Genomic DNA, 17,398 nt, shown 5'->3' with positions numbered 1-17,398 from the left:
GTGTTACTATTTAATGTATGAGATGTTCCTGTGTACACATGTACATTCCCATATACTGTAAATTCGTATTTGAAATTAGATTTATATTAATAAAAGAAAGACCTATGCTACAAACCAAGCCATTAGTTGAAGTGCTTTTTTCTCTTTTATATCAGTTTTCAACTACCCTTTTTTTTAATTCTTCTCCTTTGTGATATGATTATCAGCATAAGCCAGATTCCTACTTTGTCTTCAGAAATAAATAACATATTTTATATATTTATGACTGCTTAGTTGAAGAACTATCTATAAAAGGTTTCTTTTTTGAAATATCTGGTGACCAAATCACTAAGATGAGTATTATTTGAGGGTAGGTAGTACATGTATGAGCACGTGTTCAGACAACATGGTCTTTTATAGAGAAAAGGAACAGAACAGGACAAAGAATTGATAGCAAGTCTAGGCTTCTGAGATACGTTGGATGCCAGAGAGGGTATTTGTGTTTTCACAGAGCTGCCCAGCTCAGCGGCCATCTGTGAAAGTTTATGTGGACTGGTTTTCAATCATGTGTATGTTCCTCATGTTTGTTTTTGATCAGATATAGATTCCACATTCACCAATTGCTTCTCATCAGATTTCAGAATAGTATTTGATGAGAATGCCTTAAAGCTTTCAATTTAATAAGCTCAAAGTGTTATAGCAGTGTAAATTATCCTTTGTACTTTAAACCTTGTGAACATGGCCTTGTTTGTCTGTTTTTAAACTATGATGAATGTTTCCAATTAACCTGACTATGAAAGTAAAGAATAGTTGTTTATGGAGAGATTATTAAATAGATGATTGTGGATTACCATTCTTTAGTCTTAAGAGAAACCCATTCTAATGCAGATTTTTGGCCTCTATCATTTGAAGTATTCAGCACTCAGTCCTATACATTTATTGTTTGTTCAATAAGGATGAACTATGAAGTTGTTTATTTGTGTTTTGCCAAAAGAAAAATGGGTATTGAGGCCATTTTCAAAAGGGTTGTCTCTGGAAAGTTCTGATTAAAAGTAATTCCAATAAATTGATTGAAAATATTAATATTGGGCAAAAATCATGATTTGCAGGTGACCTTTTGGCCCTCGTTTTGAGGAAGCTCACATTTCATTGAGTACATATGTCTTTGTCACAAAAGAATGAAAACTCATTTTGTATATATTGACAAGTTAGAATTTTTTGTTATCAACAGGTTTGGCAAACATCGAAAAGATGACAAGATTGAGAAAACGGGTAAAATAAAAATACAGGACTCCCTTACATCAGAAGAGGAGAGGATACGAATGAAGCAGGAGCAGGAGAGGTAGACTTCAGTCATTTGATTAACCCTCGTCAGATAGAGCTTTTTTTCTTTTCCACTCTTTTTTCTTTTATCTAATGTGAAGAATTTGTACTCCAATGGTTTTTAGTGTTTCTGTGGAATAAATACAATGTAAAGAAAGATTCAAAGAAAAAAATCATGTGTTTATTTGAGGCATTAAAGTGAGTTTAAATGGTTTTAATTAAGATCTTTGCCTAGGAGATAGTTTAGATAAATTAAATAACATTAATAGCATAATAACATAATTAAATAAACATTAAGACTGAACTTATAATCACTTTTAAAATCACAAAGAAATATTTACAATTCTGTTTCATTCATTTATGAGTTTATAGTATTTTATAATAATTTTTAAGACTATTTCTCTGGGAATAAAACTTTGAATTTTGATATCTCATTTAAAATATTTTGATTTATAACAACAATTGAAGAGACTGTTGCTTTTGGGCTATGTTGTTTTTCTCTCAAACGAGACATTTGTTTCTTTCTTTCTATTTTCCTATCATATTTTGTGAAATTTTCCACTTAAATTTGACTGTTATCTCTTGTTGAGACATTCCATAAGAACCCGAAAACCAGTAAAATGAATGAAAAGTTACCTTAACAGATATTGAAACCCATTTTGATAAGTGATTAGAATTTCTCTTGTTGTCCTTCCCCGAGGATGAGAAAGCCACCTCACATTTTTGTCATTAGAGTTTGCAGACTCATAAGGAGCCCCCTCTGTATCATCACTTCACATTTTCAGAGGTGCCGCAGCAAGAGATAATATGCCTGTTGTACTCTGAATAATCTGGGGTACGACGCAGTTTTTGGTGCCTGGCTCAAGGCTGAAAGACTAAATATTGTCCATAACTAAGATTAGAGTCCAGCACCTTCAATTCCAGATTCTTGCTAACAGTTCTAGAGTCAGGGTACTTTCAATCTCACGCTTAATGAATGAAAGAACTAGAAAGAATAATCTATGATGGTTTTCTTTACAAGAGATTAATGTTTGGATATTTTTCCAGTCATCTTTCTCCTATATCTGAGGTTTGGGGCTAAGATAGTTACTCTGATTCTCTGTTTGTAGCTTTTCAGAACATTAAATATACAAGGGGGGAAAAGTATGGACTTTTAATTTATGATGCAAGTCTAGATTCTTTCTTCTGGTACTTCTCCAGTTTTGTTTTAAACCCTTCCATTTTCTTAATTTCTAGGACTCTTTGATCCTTTTCAATTTTGGGATCCCCAAACTTATTAATAGGCTCACTGTTGTCAGGCCAAGGCACACAATATTCCTTAGTGTATATAATATGGTGCTCAACTGCTCAGTACTATAAACTTCTATTCTAAAAGTCTTTCTTGTCCCTAAAGGAAGAGAGCGTATACCAACTAAATGTATGTACTCAGATTTATCCACAGGCAAATATGTGATTTGTTAGAGAACAATCTGAGCAATAGAAACATTATACCTCTCTTCTATTTTGATGCCAACTATAGGGGATAGCTTCATGTATCCTGTACCATTGTTCTTATTTGAAATATTCTTTTCTTCCAGTTTAAGATGGTTACTGTGTTTCAGTGCAGAATTCAATCACCATTTTCCAAGATACTTGTTATTATGCATAGTCAAATTTTTACAGCCAAACAATGATTTTTACATAATGGTTTCACTTGTATTATTAATTTGCCTAAGGCACAGTTCACTTTCAGTTTTGCTTTTAATCTCCATCTCTGTACCTCTAATGATGCAATACTTCTGGGAACTAGGTTGGTCATAATGAATTTACAATGTGCAGGAGGCCTAGAATAAAAATCTTTTAGGGTCAAGGAACCAGTGAATGGTCCATTAAAAAAAATCAATTAGCTTCATAATTTAAGGAAACTATTATACTCTGACTTTGTATTTCAGGAACAGTTTTTATAAGTATGTTTTATTTAAACTCATGGATCTTGTAATAGAGCAAGTGAATGCATGAGACTTAGTGAATCACATAAGTGGGGCTCGTTTAGTGTTTGGTATTTGGATAAGGCAAACCTTTTGTATGTCCTTTCTGTTCTGACCAGTGGCACTGGCAGTGCTTTGTTGGAGAATGCAAATTGCAACTTCTTTGGGAAGAATTTGAGTGGAGGAATAGATAAAAATAAATAAACCGCTGCTTATATTCTCATCATAGCCTTTACTCATTGCGGATTAGTAGTGAAGCATCTCTTTTAACATTATTTACCACTGTAGCTATTTGAATTCCCAAAATTATTTTGGGTGATTTCATATGAAAATAGAAAACCAGGGGCGCCTCAGTTGGATAAGTATCTGACTTCTGCTCAGGTCATGATGTCACGGTTTGGGAGTTCAAGCCCCGCATCAGGCTCTGTGCTGACAGCTCAGAGCCTGGATCCTGTTTCAGATTCTGCGTCTCATTCTCTCTCTGCCCCTCCCCCACTTGTGCACTAGCTCACCCTCTCTCTCAAAAATAAATAAATGTAAAAAAAAATTTTTTTTAAATAGAAAACCTGACATCCTTTAGTTATTAGTTATGACATGTCCCAATCCAAAAAATAGTTTTTTGACCATACACATCCACGAAGCCTGAATATGACTCAAGATATAAATATGGAACAATTGAAAAGACAATGAATGTCATTTCAAATGTGTTCTCCTACCAGGTTAAGATCTATTTAGATAGTTAAAGTAAATTAGATTCTTCTGAGCATGGGTCTGAGATTACATTTGATTTCATTTTTGCTAACTTCCTCCCCTTTCCTTTCTACCTGCTATCATCCTTGGGAGATGGAGTCTTGAATAAATGCTGTTCACATAGGAAGAGCCCAGCATAGATCTGTCCTCTGTCTCTACTAGCCCTGCCCTGCCAAGCAACTTGAGACTGCATGTGTAGGCTCTCTTCCTGAGAAGCAGGGAGTCTGGGGATAATGCCAAGGGTAAAATTAGCTTGTCCCATGATGTGCTATTTTGACTTCTGACTCCAAGCTCTAAACCTAGTTGCTTGCCTTTCAGAGATGCCGTTGGCCACATTTGGGCTAGCTGGGGAAATGAAGCAGAGTGATTGGTATTTGGAGCCAAGGTGTGAATTCAGTGCTTGCTGCCTCTTATTGGGTTGTCTTTCAGGTGTGCCTAGGGACAAAGCCCCCGTTGGTTCATTTCCACCACAGAAAGATTGGGCTTCAAACTCCTAATAGAATATATTTAATTAAATGATCTGTGTAACTTCAGGCTCACTTAGCTTCCATTATGGTGACCAAGTGTCCGAAGTAATGTTTGGCTTTCTATTGTATTTTTGCTCCAGTGGTACCTCCCCTTAGGCTTTAAAGGTTGATATTGAACAGTGTAGTGTGGGAGTTTCCCAAACAATGTTTAGCAGTAGAAAAAGGGTTCCACAATGCAAATCTCTTTGAGAAACACTTGGTTAAGCCAATTGATGCATATTTCTTTACTCCATTATATCTCAAAACTCTAATTATGTTAATGTACCTTGTGAGTTACCAAGATATGAATAGAGATTCATCATTTCCTAACTCATTTATTCACAGAACATCCCCCTTCACTTTTTGTTTTCTGTGGAATACTAACATCTCAGAATCCAGTCACTTGGGAAATACTGGCAAAGACCATTGGCTCCTGGGTCAGCCATATCCAGCTCATTCATCTAACTGACTGTGGAACTCAAGGTTGATTGTTTCCCAGAATCATGAGCAAATGTAGAACCACTGTTGGTGATCTGTCTATATTTCATGGCTTCTGTTTTGTCTACTTACGCATCTTATTTCTGTTCTGTCTTTCATTTTCCATTGTTTTCTTCCCCTCATGTTTTTACCTGTTTAAAACATGTACCTTTTTAAGGTCTAAATCTAATGTATTCTAATTCTTAATCTATTCACAATTTGAAAGAAAAAACATAAATTTAAGCCCGGAAAATAAAAATTTATCTGTAATAACATCACTGTTAACATACTAGACTATGCCTTTCCAATTTATTTCCTATAAAATATGTATTTCCACACATGCATACTTTCAAAAAGCTAAACCTATTTTCATTTTGATTTATTTTGCATTTTTGTACATTCTTAGAAAACCATGTTAAATTTTTTTCTGGAACAAGGTCAAGTCTGTATGAACAGATGGATGGATGGGAAGGAAGGACAGAAAGAAGGAAAAAGGTCTGAAAGATGAAATCTCTGTACTATCTGGCCAGATTCCTCAACTCTGAAATATTTGCTTCATATGTTATTCATTCTATTATATATATGATGCTAACTGGCTTGCATTTTGTATTACTCAGCAAGGGATATTCTGTTCTGATATTCTTATCTGTATCTATGTAGTAAGTTGTTCTTGGAAGTATTTTAAAGGGGACTGAATGATTCTAGTGGAGACATGAAAAAGTTAAGTGAATTTCTTATGAAATTCTCCCAGTATGTGAAGGATATTTATAAATCTGCTAAGGAAATATATGGCTAGAAATGTTCCATTATTCAAAGAGATAATCCTTCTTAAAAGCTCGTGTTTCCAGTACTGGGGCCATTAAACTGTATGTGCGGCACGTGCTACACCCAGTTCTCGGTGCATCATTTTGCAACTTTGTGTGGCATTTCTGCATATGGTTCCCATTCACTGGCATTTCTTTTTTCGGTTTTACCAGTTGTTTCCAATATCTGCTTTGTGTAATTGCTTGAAATTTTGATAGAAACTTTTTTTGTGGTGTTTCTTAGTTGGTAAGATCCTTTTCAAAAGATGCAGAAGTTAACATTTAAGCTAACATTTAAAAATATTATAATGTAGTAGTAAAGTGTGTTTAAAGTGCATGGATGAAAAGTTTGTGAAATTACAGGAGAAACAATCAATAAAGCAGTAATAGGTGTATTCCCTGTGTATCTGAAAGAGAAGAGAAATTTTTACTCATTTTGGCTTCAAACTTAGTATTCAGGCTCCCTGAATTCTGACCGTAGAACCCAGGTAACCTGGATAATCTTTGCATTTAGATCACATATTGTCATTCGAACAAAGCTTAACTTTTAAAAAGTAACCTCTTAGAAAATCTACATTTTTCTATTCTGTAGCAGAATTTTCCATATTTTCTCTGACCTCTTCAGTCCCTCAGAAAAATCACCTCTAATCACTGAAATTAGTTTCATCAGACATTTTTTAGAAAAATTTATTGTTGCAGGTGAACAAAAATTTTAAACAGTCTATTAACTATGTGGAAGTTCACTAGTTAGACCAATATTGAGCATGTGTATGTGTGTGTGTGCGTGCATGTGTGTGTTTGGAATGGATTTTGTTGAGAGAACATAACTGGAGTAGGAAAAGGCAGTTTTGTATTTGATGAGAACCGTCTTAGATGTATTTGGCATTGCAGCATCTGTTTGAGTTGGAAATAACTGTAGGTGCTTCGTTACTCATAAAGTCAGAACATAATGTGAGTGGATGAATATCTGTAAGACTGTGTGTGTTTTGGTTTGTGAAAAATTATTCTAGTGTTTCATTAGTCAGCATAAAGAAGAAGTTTTTGTCGTTTCACAATATGTTACACATACCATATGATGGTCTAAATTTTGTATTATGTTGTTCTTCCTTCTCTCAGGGATCCCTTACCTTTGTTAAGAGGGAGAAAAGATTTAAGTCTGTTAACATTACAAAATTGATATACGGCAATACAACCAATGTGAAAATGGCTAACTGCAGAGCTTTGGGAAGGTAATAGGTTGACAGGCTAGAGTTAATAATGAACACTCTCCAGAGATGGTAATTTGGAGTCTAGATCTAGTTCTTAAGAACTTAGGTATTTAGCAAAGTGGAGAAATTCTACACCCATATGTAGGCACAGGGGCTCATAGGAAGGAGGTGTTCTTCTAACTCCTTAGATTCTGTGGTTTTGTGTTAGTCATTTGTGGTATCTCTATGAATGCTTTTGTTTTTTTTTATCTCTTTTTCAACTTTTAGCCATATGTATATACATATATATGTGTATGTATATATGTATATATTCAAATATATACATATATGTATATATTCAAATATGCACTTATATTCATATATACATATATATGTTTATTTTAGAGAGAGAGCATGAGCAGGGGAGAGGGGCAGAGGGAGAGAGAGAGAGAATCTAAAGCAGGCTCTGCTGTCAGCACAAAGCTGGATGTGGCGCTCAATCCCATGACTGTGAGCCAAAACCAAGAGTTGGATGCTCAACCAGCTGAGTCACCCAGGCGAACCACCACTTAATATTCTAAAACTGGTATCGTTTCCCTTTTAGTATTAAGGGATGAAGCTTAACTTTTCCCCACCTATTGTACGATTCCACCGTGGATTTGTGCAACTTGCCATTTTCCCTTGAACAGGAAATGTACCTTCAAAACAGTTGGTCCTAGTCATGAATTTTTTTTTCAGGACCCATTTAGAATATGGAAGTCTTTTCGTCTCAGTTATCTTTTACCTCAATATTACCAAGAGATAAAATCCCACTTAAAATGATGACTGTTTTCAAAGTAAGAAATATAGTGGAATATTGTCCCTCTCTTCGGAGTTTGGCATTGATGCCAAATTGGAAGCTTCTGTATTGGGAGGAGCCAGTTGTGGGATTTATGTAGTGGGGTTGCCTGATGGATTGAGGAGTTGAGCCACAGTATTTCTGAAGTCTTCCATCTGATGAGGTGTTTGAAGGGGCAAATACAGCATTCATTCAGTTGACCACAAGCTACTATTAAACTGAACCATTCCTTCCAGTTATATTGTAGTTTAAATTTCATTCTGCCATGCATTTAGGTTTTATTTGATGAATGTCTGTAATACTGATTTTCAGAGAGAGGAAACACTGTGAGGAAAAGATCTTTGTTCCCAGAATGAGGCTTCTGGATGGCAGGCCAATAAGTTGGGGATAAAATGTTTCCCAAAAGAGTTGATTGCAAGGTTTTAAACATTGTTTTGAAGATACTTAACAACTATCTGATATGTAGCAATGCAACATTCATTTTAATGTTTTTTGGGAAACTAATATTAGTATATTTTATCTTCTGTAGACATTTACAGCATTTTTATTAACATTATTAAAGGTCAATTTCTATTTCTTGGAGTGTTCAAAAAAATGCACCATGGTTGTTCCATGTATCGAAGTTTTGTTACATTGAAGGTGACGTATTTAGGATTTAAGTAGACCACTGATTTCCATCCTGAGGAGTTGGTCACTTGGTAGTGATTCTCATGCCTGTACCTTTTCTGTATATACGAAAGCCATACTTAATAGTCATAAAACAGTTATTTTCATCTTACTCTACTGCAATTAGTGCTAAAAGCCATTTATTGTAAAAGCAAAAAATCCTAATGAATAGAAATGTTACAAGAACAGAAGTCTTGTGTGTCTTCATCATGCATCATCCATTTTAATTAGAGAAAAAGGTGGTGAACACTGTGACAAGAGTCTAGAATTAAAATCATTAATTGATGTCAAGCTGTAGAGAGACTGTTAGCATGAATTTAGTGACAGCAGGAAAGAAATTAACCTTATTACTTTATTTAGTATATTACATTATTTTGTGTATTGTTTTCTATGCAGGTTCAAGGCAATTTCATTATCATAGTGGAAGATACTTTTCTTCTTTTTTTTTTTTACCAAAAGGGTGAGAATATTTATGTTCGAACATCACAGACTGATATGATAAATTCTTCACTTGTTAAAAGTCTTACAAAGTTTTAAAAGTTTTGTTTTTGTTTATATTTCAAGAGCAGGAAAATAGTGCATGATGATGTTGCCCATCAACTCAGTCACTACGGCTGTCTGCTCTCAGAATAGTTCCCTTGTATAACTATGAAGGACTATCTGAAACACTTACAGCAATAGACATTTATTTCTTTGGCTAAGTTTTGGGCTAATCAGTTACTTCTGTCATCGCTGAAGTTTGGCCCAAGATAAATAGGAGGGACAATGCTAAACAACAACCTGACTGTTCAGAAAAACGAATGGCTCTCACATCTTAGAGATAATTTGTGACCTGAGGGTCATGATAAAAGAATAGAAGAGGTGTCCTTTCATAGCACTGACCATCTGGAACTATTAAAGGCTGAACTGCAGTATAATCACTGTCTTTTTTTTTTTAAGTTTCCTTAAGAAACTATATTATTTTCATTAAGATGCCAAAGATATTTTCTCCCCTGATCCAAATATTTCTTTTCTAATATAAATCTGTCCAGAAACAATGAAAATATATCATATGTAAATATAACATGGTTGCGTTCCAAAGTCCCATTTCTCACTTTACAATAAACAAGACATTCAAGTATAAGAGTATATAATAAAGAAAATCATTTGTTAATTTGACTGTGAATTGTCACTACAATTCACAAACCATAGTGTGTTCCTGGTTTTAAAAATCTACTTTTCAGTGCCATTTGCACAGCAGCAGGCTTCATTAGCAATGATTCCTAGGATGAACTTGAAAATGCATGTTAGTCCAAGCTGGTAACCAGATTCTTTAGCCTGCTGCGGCACTAGCCCCACTTCCTGAGCCACAGGTATGCTGCAGTTTCATTCTGAGGTTTCCGTCACAAGTGTGAGCCGCCAGGGAAGAAAGGAGGGATGCAAACAGCTTTTGTGGCTTGGGGATAAATTCATTGGTGACGACAAGATAAACAATAAAAATGTTAAGTTCATATGTTATTGGAGCTTAGACAAAAATTAATGCCTTTAGACGGTGCTATAGACGTGACTATGTTTATTGGATTCAATGATTAGTGGCAACTAGTAATAATGTACAAATTTGGGTAAAAGAAAACAAATGGGACTGGGCTTTATGAATAGTACCGCATGCTACTGTTGAGCACTTCTTCTGAGCAATTGACTTGATAGAAATTGAGTCCCAAAATGAAGATTAGTTTCTGTGTAATTTGGAACAAAAGAGCATTCAATTCCAGGGCCCATCAATAATATATTGAAACAATTGTGCAAGAAGTTTGGGGAGATTATTTAGGTTTTGTGCTTCCCTTGAAAAGAGAATGTTCACATTCTCTTTTTCTGGTGGCTTCTTCTCTTAACAGGGCTGCATTTTCTAACATAAGTAAGCTGGATTTTCTTTACTTTCAGTGGACTGAAGTTCAGCTACCATAGGGTCCACTCATTTATAAACCAATCCATTACTGTCTTTGATTTTAGGGGGTTCTCCTAAAATTTGGAGAGTTTGGCTTTATATCTATGGTAGCCCTCCAAATTTCTACAGGTTCCCAAACTTCAAGACTTATGTGAATGCCCAGTCACCCTGGATATTACCTGTAGTTAGGTGATTGTCTGATGGTATCACATATAGTAGTAAAGTGTAAGTGACCATAAATGAGCTTCAAATAATATCCCATTGAGTTGAAGAAAGAAGTAATTTCTCTCTTCTGTAGTTTTTCCTGCCTGAATACAGAGTCAAAAAGACAGTACGATGTAAAGAATAAAATTATCTCTGAACTTATATGAACTTTTCATCATGAATATCTAATAGTTAGTAGTAATCAGCCTTTATAATAACATCCTTGACTGTTATAATCACTCCTAAATGAATAAGTAGACTAGACTATAATAAGAATTCTAGTATAAATTTAGCTAAATTTGACATTAGAATTTGACTTACTATTTCTCTTATGGGTATTATGTCTGTGGGACTTTTATTTATTAGAATCTAGGACACTTCCTGATTAAAAAAAATTTAACTTTTCAGTAGTCTCTTATAAATTAAGTTATTGGTTTTCACCTCATGAAATAAGGCCCTTCTAGGGAGGTTTTGGGAAAATGTGAAGCGTTTTTGCTTGCCTCCATGTCTGAGGGCACTGCTTGATGACATGCAGCGATAAGAAGTTGTGCACAATAACAAATTATCCTTTCTCAAATATCACTGGACCCCTGTTGAGGAGCACTAAGCTAGGTGAATTTAAGTACTTCCATTTCATAGCCGGGAAATAAAAGAAATTAGAAAAAAATGACCTAGCAGTTCCAAAATTCAGATAAACAAGACTGGCATAATGGTGATAGCCTTGACGTAAGAAGAAACCAAGGGAGAAAAATGCAAATTTTGCTTGCAATGCTGTGTGACAACTTTCTGGATTTTTAAAAACTTTTTATTTTGGATTAATTTTTGATTGACAGGAAGTTGCAAAGACGGTACAAAGAAGTCTTGTGTAGCCTTTATCCAGTTTCCCTAAACTGTTACATCATACATGCCTATAGTACAATATCTAAACCAGGAAACTGGCATTGGTGCCATGTGTATACATAGTCCTGTGTCATGTAATCACATGTGTGGTTCATGTAACCACCCATGCAATTAAGAAACAACTATTCCATTGCAAAGATCTTCCTCATACTAATATTTTATGGTCACACTCACCCCCCTGCTCTCACCATTGCTAAACCCCACCGTGATCACCATCACCCCATTGTGTTCTGTTCACCATGTCTATAATTTTGTCATTTTGAGAATGCTATATAAATGAATTCTTATAACATGTGACCTTTGAGATTGACTTTTTTCCCCCACATAGTTTAATAATGCCCCTGAGATTGATTCCAGTTGCTGTGTATATTAATAGTCTGTTCATTTGTATTGCTGTGTGGTACTCTTTGATAAGGATATACTTTGGTTCGCTTGACCATTCACTTATTGTTGCATATTTTGGTTATTTCCTGTTTTCGAATATAAGAAACAAAGTGTCTATGAACAATTGTGTACAGGTCTTTGCATGGACTTAAGTTTCTATTTCTTTGGGATAAATGCCCAGAAGTGCAATTGCTGAATGGAATGGTAAGTGTATGTCTAGTTTTGTGAGAAACTGCGAGACTGTTTTCCAGCTGATGGTACCATTTTACATTTCCACCAGTAATGTATGTTAGATGCAGTTTCCTTGCCTCCTTGCTAGCATTTCATATTCTCACTTTTTTAGCTGATCTAATAGGTGTGTAGTGGTAGCTCATTTTGGTCGTAATTTGCATTTCCCTAATGGCTGCTGTTGTTGAACATTTTTATCTGCTTATTTGTTATCAGCATATACTTTTCAGAGAAATAAATTGCTTCTTGTCTTTTGCTCTTCTAATTGGATTGTTGTTCTCATTGTTGAGTGTTAGGTATTCCCTATATATTCTGGACATGACTTCTTTGTCAAATATGTGGTTTACAAATATTTTCTCTTGGTCTGTACTTATCTTTTCATTGTCCTATTAGAGCCTTTCAGAGAGGAAATGCTTTTAGTTTTGGTGACGTTGAATTTATTTGTCTTTTCTTTTATGGATGATGCTTTTGGTATTTCTAAGAATTATCTGCAAGTGTTAGGTCCTGACGATTTTCTTCTAAAGTATTATAGTATTACATTTTTACATTTAAATTTGTAATCCATTTTGGGTTATTTTGTATAACGTACGATGTTTAAATTCAGGGTGCTTTGTTTTTTGTTTTGTTTTGTTTTTGTTTTTGCGTAGGAATATTTAATTGTTCCAGCACTATTTATTGAAAAGAATGCTTTATTCTATTGAATTGATTTTGCACAATTAAAAGAAATCAGTTGGCCATACTTGGCTATTTCTGGATTCTTTATTCTGTTCCTCTGATTTGTGTATCTGTCCCTCCACAGATACCACATAGTCTTGATTACCATGGCTATATTCCATCTCAAAATCAGGAAGTGTGATTTTTCCCAGTTTATTATTCTTTTTTTTTTTTTTTTTACAATTGTTTAGCTACTCTATCCTTTTTCTTTCTTTATAAATTTGAAAATAATCTTGTTTATATCTGCAAGAATCTTCCTGGGGTTTTTATAGGAATTATATTAAGCCTGGATTTCAACTTGGAGAGAATTGACTTCTTTACTATGTTGAGTCTTTGATTCATGATCACAGTAAATCTCTCCATGTTTTAGATTTTCTTTGATTTTTTTATCAACATTGTATAGTTTTCAGCATACAAGTTGTATGCATGTTTTGTTAGATTTATCTATATATGTTTATACATATCTATAAACCAACTTTAGTTTATCTGTGTATCTGTATATTTATGTATATATTCCATTTTTTAGTGCTTGTAAATGACATCATATTCTTAATTTCAGCATCCATGTTCATTGACAGCATATAGAAATACAATGGATTTTTGTGTATTAATGATGTATCTTGTTACTTTGCTGAACTCGATCTTTAGTTCTAGGAAACTTTGAGATTTCTTGGGGTTTTCTGTGTATGTAGACCTGCAAATATATCATTATGTCATCCACAAATAAGAATCGTTTTATTTCTTTTTTCCCAATCTGTGTACCACCCATTTCTTTTTCTAGGCTGATTGCACTGTCTAGAATTTCCAGCACTATGGGGGAGCAGACATCCCTACCCTTTTCCTCGTCTTAAGATTCAGTTTTTGGGGCTCCGGGGTGGCTCAGTTTGTTAAGAATCTGACTTGGGCTCAGGTCATGGTCTCGTGGTTCATGGGTTCTAGTCCTGTGTTGGGCTCTGTGCTGACAGCTCAGAGCCTGGAGCCTGCTTTGGATTCTGGGTCTCCCTCTCTCTCTACCCCTCCCCCACTCATGTTCTGTCTCTCTCTCTCAAAAAAAGAAACATTATAAAATATTTAAAATCAAAAAAAGATTCAGTTTTTCTCCATGATGTATAATGTATGATGTTACTAATAGGTTTTTTGTAGATGCTCTTTATCAAGTTTAGGAAGTTAGTTATGCTCTGTTACTAGTTTTTTTAGAGCTTCTGTCATGTTGGGTATTGAATTTTTTCAGATGCTTTTTCTGCATCAATTCATATGATCATGTGATTTCTTCTTTAGCCTGTTAATAGGTTGGATTACACTGATTGATTTTTGAGTGTTGGACCAGCCTTGAATTACTGCAATAAACATCACTTGGTCATGTTATATAATCTTTTTTACATAGTGCTAAATTCTACTTGGTAATATTTTGCAAAAGATTTTTAATTCTATATTCATGAGGGATATTGGTCCATAGTTTGTTTGTTTTTTAATTTTTTATGCTTTCTGTGGCTTTTGTATCTTTTCTGTATTATTTTGTATATATATTTATGTCATTTATGCTAGCAGTGGTCTGCATCAGATATGATAAAAACAAATAACTTTGTCATGAAATGTTAAGCACAGTCTAAAATATTACTTTATATAAATAAGACTTCACTTTTAAGTATACATTTAAATTTGTAAATATCTAATGGAAATGCTTTTCCCAACAAAAATCATTAAAATTCTATTGAAAGTAGTTTAATTATTTTTAGATAGCTGAAATCAACCTAGGATATAAGTTATATCAGTATATTATAGGTTGAAAAGGCCTTTCTACCAAGTAGCTCAATAAAATCTTAGGAAATATTTAAACAATCTTCAGTAAAAGTGGTTATTTATGATCTGTTTCTTAGTTATAACACACTCAAGATTTATTTTAGAATTTGATTGGATGCATGCCTTCTTGTCCTTAATCTCAGGATTTGCCAATTCTGTATACATCACATAAAATCAAAGCTGGTGTTATTAAACAGATCTTCTTTTGCCATTAATAGAGAAATTATGGGTGTGGATTATGTTTAGGCTTTGTAATATGTTGAATGTGTACGGTATATTTATAATGAGTAAGATGTATACATTATGCACTCACACATAAATATATAAATATATAGCATGTGTGTGAGTGTGTAACTTTAAGAAAAATCACTTCTTGGGGCGCCTGGGTGGTGCAGTCGGTTAAGCGTCCGACTTCAGCCAGGTCACGATCTCGCGGTCCGTGAGTTCAAGCCCCGCGTCGGGCTCTGGGCTGATGTCTCAGAGCCTGGAGCCTGTTTCTGATTCTGTGTCTCCCTCTCTCTCTGCCCCTCCCCCATTCATGCTCTGTCTCTCTCTGTCCCAAAAATAAATAAACGTTGAAAAAAAAATAAATAAAAATAAAAAATAAAAATAAAAAAAAAGAAAAATCACTTCTTGCCTTAAAAAAATTCATGAGTAAGACCCGAGTGGGTGCCTAAAAACTATCTGTTACTGGCGAATTTCTTAAACTAATTAATAAGTGACAATTTAAATGAAGTTGTAAACCATGACTATGCCTTACTGACGTGAACAAAAGCTATCTGAAGTGATTATTTCAGAGCATGCATGACGTTACCTTGACAATCCAAAATGTATATAACATTGTTTATACCATCAATCTTCTTATAGATGCATGAAATAAAATATATTTTATGACCTATTTTGATGAATATTTCTGTATATACAGTTCTTAGAAAAGACATAGTTTCTCTTGTTTCAACTTGGTTCTAATTTTACAGGATTCAAGCCAAAACTCGTGAATTTAGAGAGCGACAAGCTCGAGAGCGTGACTATGCTGAAATCCAAGATTTTCATCGGACATTGGGTTGTACTGATGAGTTGCTGTATGGGGGAATGTCTTCCTACGAAGGCTCGGTGGCTCTCAACACCAGACCCCAGAGCCCAAGAGAAGGGCATATGATGGATACTCTGTATGCCCAAGTGAAGAAGCCACGGAATTCCAAACCTTCGTCTGTAGACAGGTAGGCTGCAGGAGCAATCAAGGTATTGCTTCCAAATCAACTTTTATATAGTTTTTGACAAGGGAGTAGATTGTTCATCAATTCTCAAACCACGGCTGCCTTTTATTAATGGCCTTTAGAAAGCCGTTGTGTCTAAAAATATTGAGTTTACACAAATCAAAGCCTAATGGGGAGAGGAGCAGAGGTTTTGACAGCTTTTCTAATGATTCCAACATATTTCATCTTGTTCTTAAAATGGTCTCAGACTGGAGAACTAACCTTTACTTTGTAATTCTGAATTTCCTTTTGTTGCTAACAGCACCTCTAGTTATGGTAATTAAACAGATGGAGAATGCCGTGATTTGTTTGACTTATGATTTAAAGGACCTATTTTTTTTTTTTTGGTAACATGATTTTCTATTATGAAAGAATTAGTGAATGAGATGTTTAATATAGTCAGTCTTCAAATTGCTTGTTAATAGCCGCAGATCATAGGTGTGATTATGTATATTAGTATAGCACAAAGGAATGAAATGTTGACTCTCAATTAACGGCTACATATTTATTTCAGAATTTAACTGACTATATTTTTATTAATGGCTATATATTATTTCAAATTCTGAAACATTTAAAAAACCTATTTTTCTGCCTCTCCATTTATATAGTCAAACACCTTATAAAGTTTAGTTCATGAAGAAAATAATTATTCATTTTTAACTGAAACATATGCCTGTTATTGTCATAAACAATAGCTAATCTCATCATGCATTATAATAGTTTCTTATAATCATTGCTTTCCAGGGGAGCTAGGCTTTGAACATTCAAAATAGGTTTCACTTAAAAGGTGTGGTTCTCAAGAGTTAGCCTGCATCAGAATGACCTGGAGGGCTTCTTCAAACACAGATTGCTTAACCCTTCCCCAGACTTTTGATTCAGTAGACCTGGAATGGAGTAGTGCCTAAAATTTGCATTTCTACAAAGTTTTCTGGTCCGATGCTGTGCTGCTGGTCTCTGGTACTGCACTTTATAGACCTCTGCAAAACGGCAGAGGAGTTGGAATTATTTCATCTGTAGCACACACGTGTTATCTTGCTGCTACATTTTGCAAGCAGCCTATGTTTTAGTTATTTACTTCCAGCTATTTTTAATAGAGGTTTGCAAACATAACAGGTAAGCTTCCAGCAAACCCAGAAGGAAGCATTTTAAAGAGTAGCAAAAGGGGAAGCAGATGTTAAGGTAAAACTCTATCTAGTCAGATTATTTTTGTTTTCTTTCTTTCTTTCTTTTTTTCTTTCTTTCTTTCTTTCCTTCTTTCCTTCTTTCCTTCTTTCTTTCTTTCTCTCTTCTCTCTCTTTCTTTCTTTTGGCTGGATTTTAGGTTTTCTTCATTGTTTTATGAAAATCTATTTGATGTTGACCCTGATGAGTAAGTAATATAAGTGAACATGGAAGGTTATGGTTTATTTAAACCACATTGGTGTTGTCACTTTGAAGATTCAAAGTGCTTGTTAACTAACATTGATGTGTCAAGATTCAAAGAATAAGTTCAT

General features: G+C 34.5%; 1 protein-coding gene across 25 annotated transcripts in view; it reads left to right on the top strand.

Annotated features, from left to right (window-relative positions):
* PARD3 (par-3 family cell polarity regulator) overlaps positions 1 to 17,398 on the top strand; it is a 665,533-nt gene that overhangs the window by 495,342 nt on the left and 152,793 nt on the right. For 20 of the 25 annotated variants that reach the window (XM_027073806.2, XM_027073787.2, XM_027073798.2 and 17 more), the window contains 2 exons: positions 1,211 to 1,321; positions 15,628 to 15,870. In XM_027073806.2, the coding sequence (XP_026929607.1) occupies positions 1,211 to 1,321; positions 15,628 to 15,870 (354 nt within the window). The remainder of the gene's footprint in view (positions 1 to 1,210; positions 1,322 to 15,627; positions 15,871 to 17,398) is intronic. The other 5 variants (XM_027073800.2, XM_027073797.2, XM_027073805.2 and 2 more) reach the window with 1 other exon arrangement.

This window comes from Acinonyx jubatus, chromosome B4, assembly GCF_027475565.1.
Source record: "Acinonyx jubatus isolate Ajub_Pintada_27869175 chromosome B4, VMU_Ajub_asm_v1.0, whole genome shotgun sequence".
Classification (NCBI taxonomy): Eukaryota; Metazoa; Chordata; class Mammalia; order Carnivora; family Felidae; genus Acinonyx; species Acinonyx jubatus.
The sequence above is the reverse complement of the archived record's forward strand: the minus strand, read 5'-3'. Positions and strand labels throughout refer to the sequence as shown.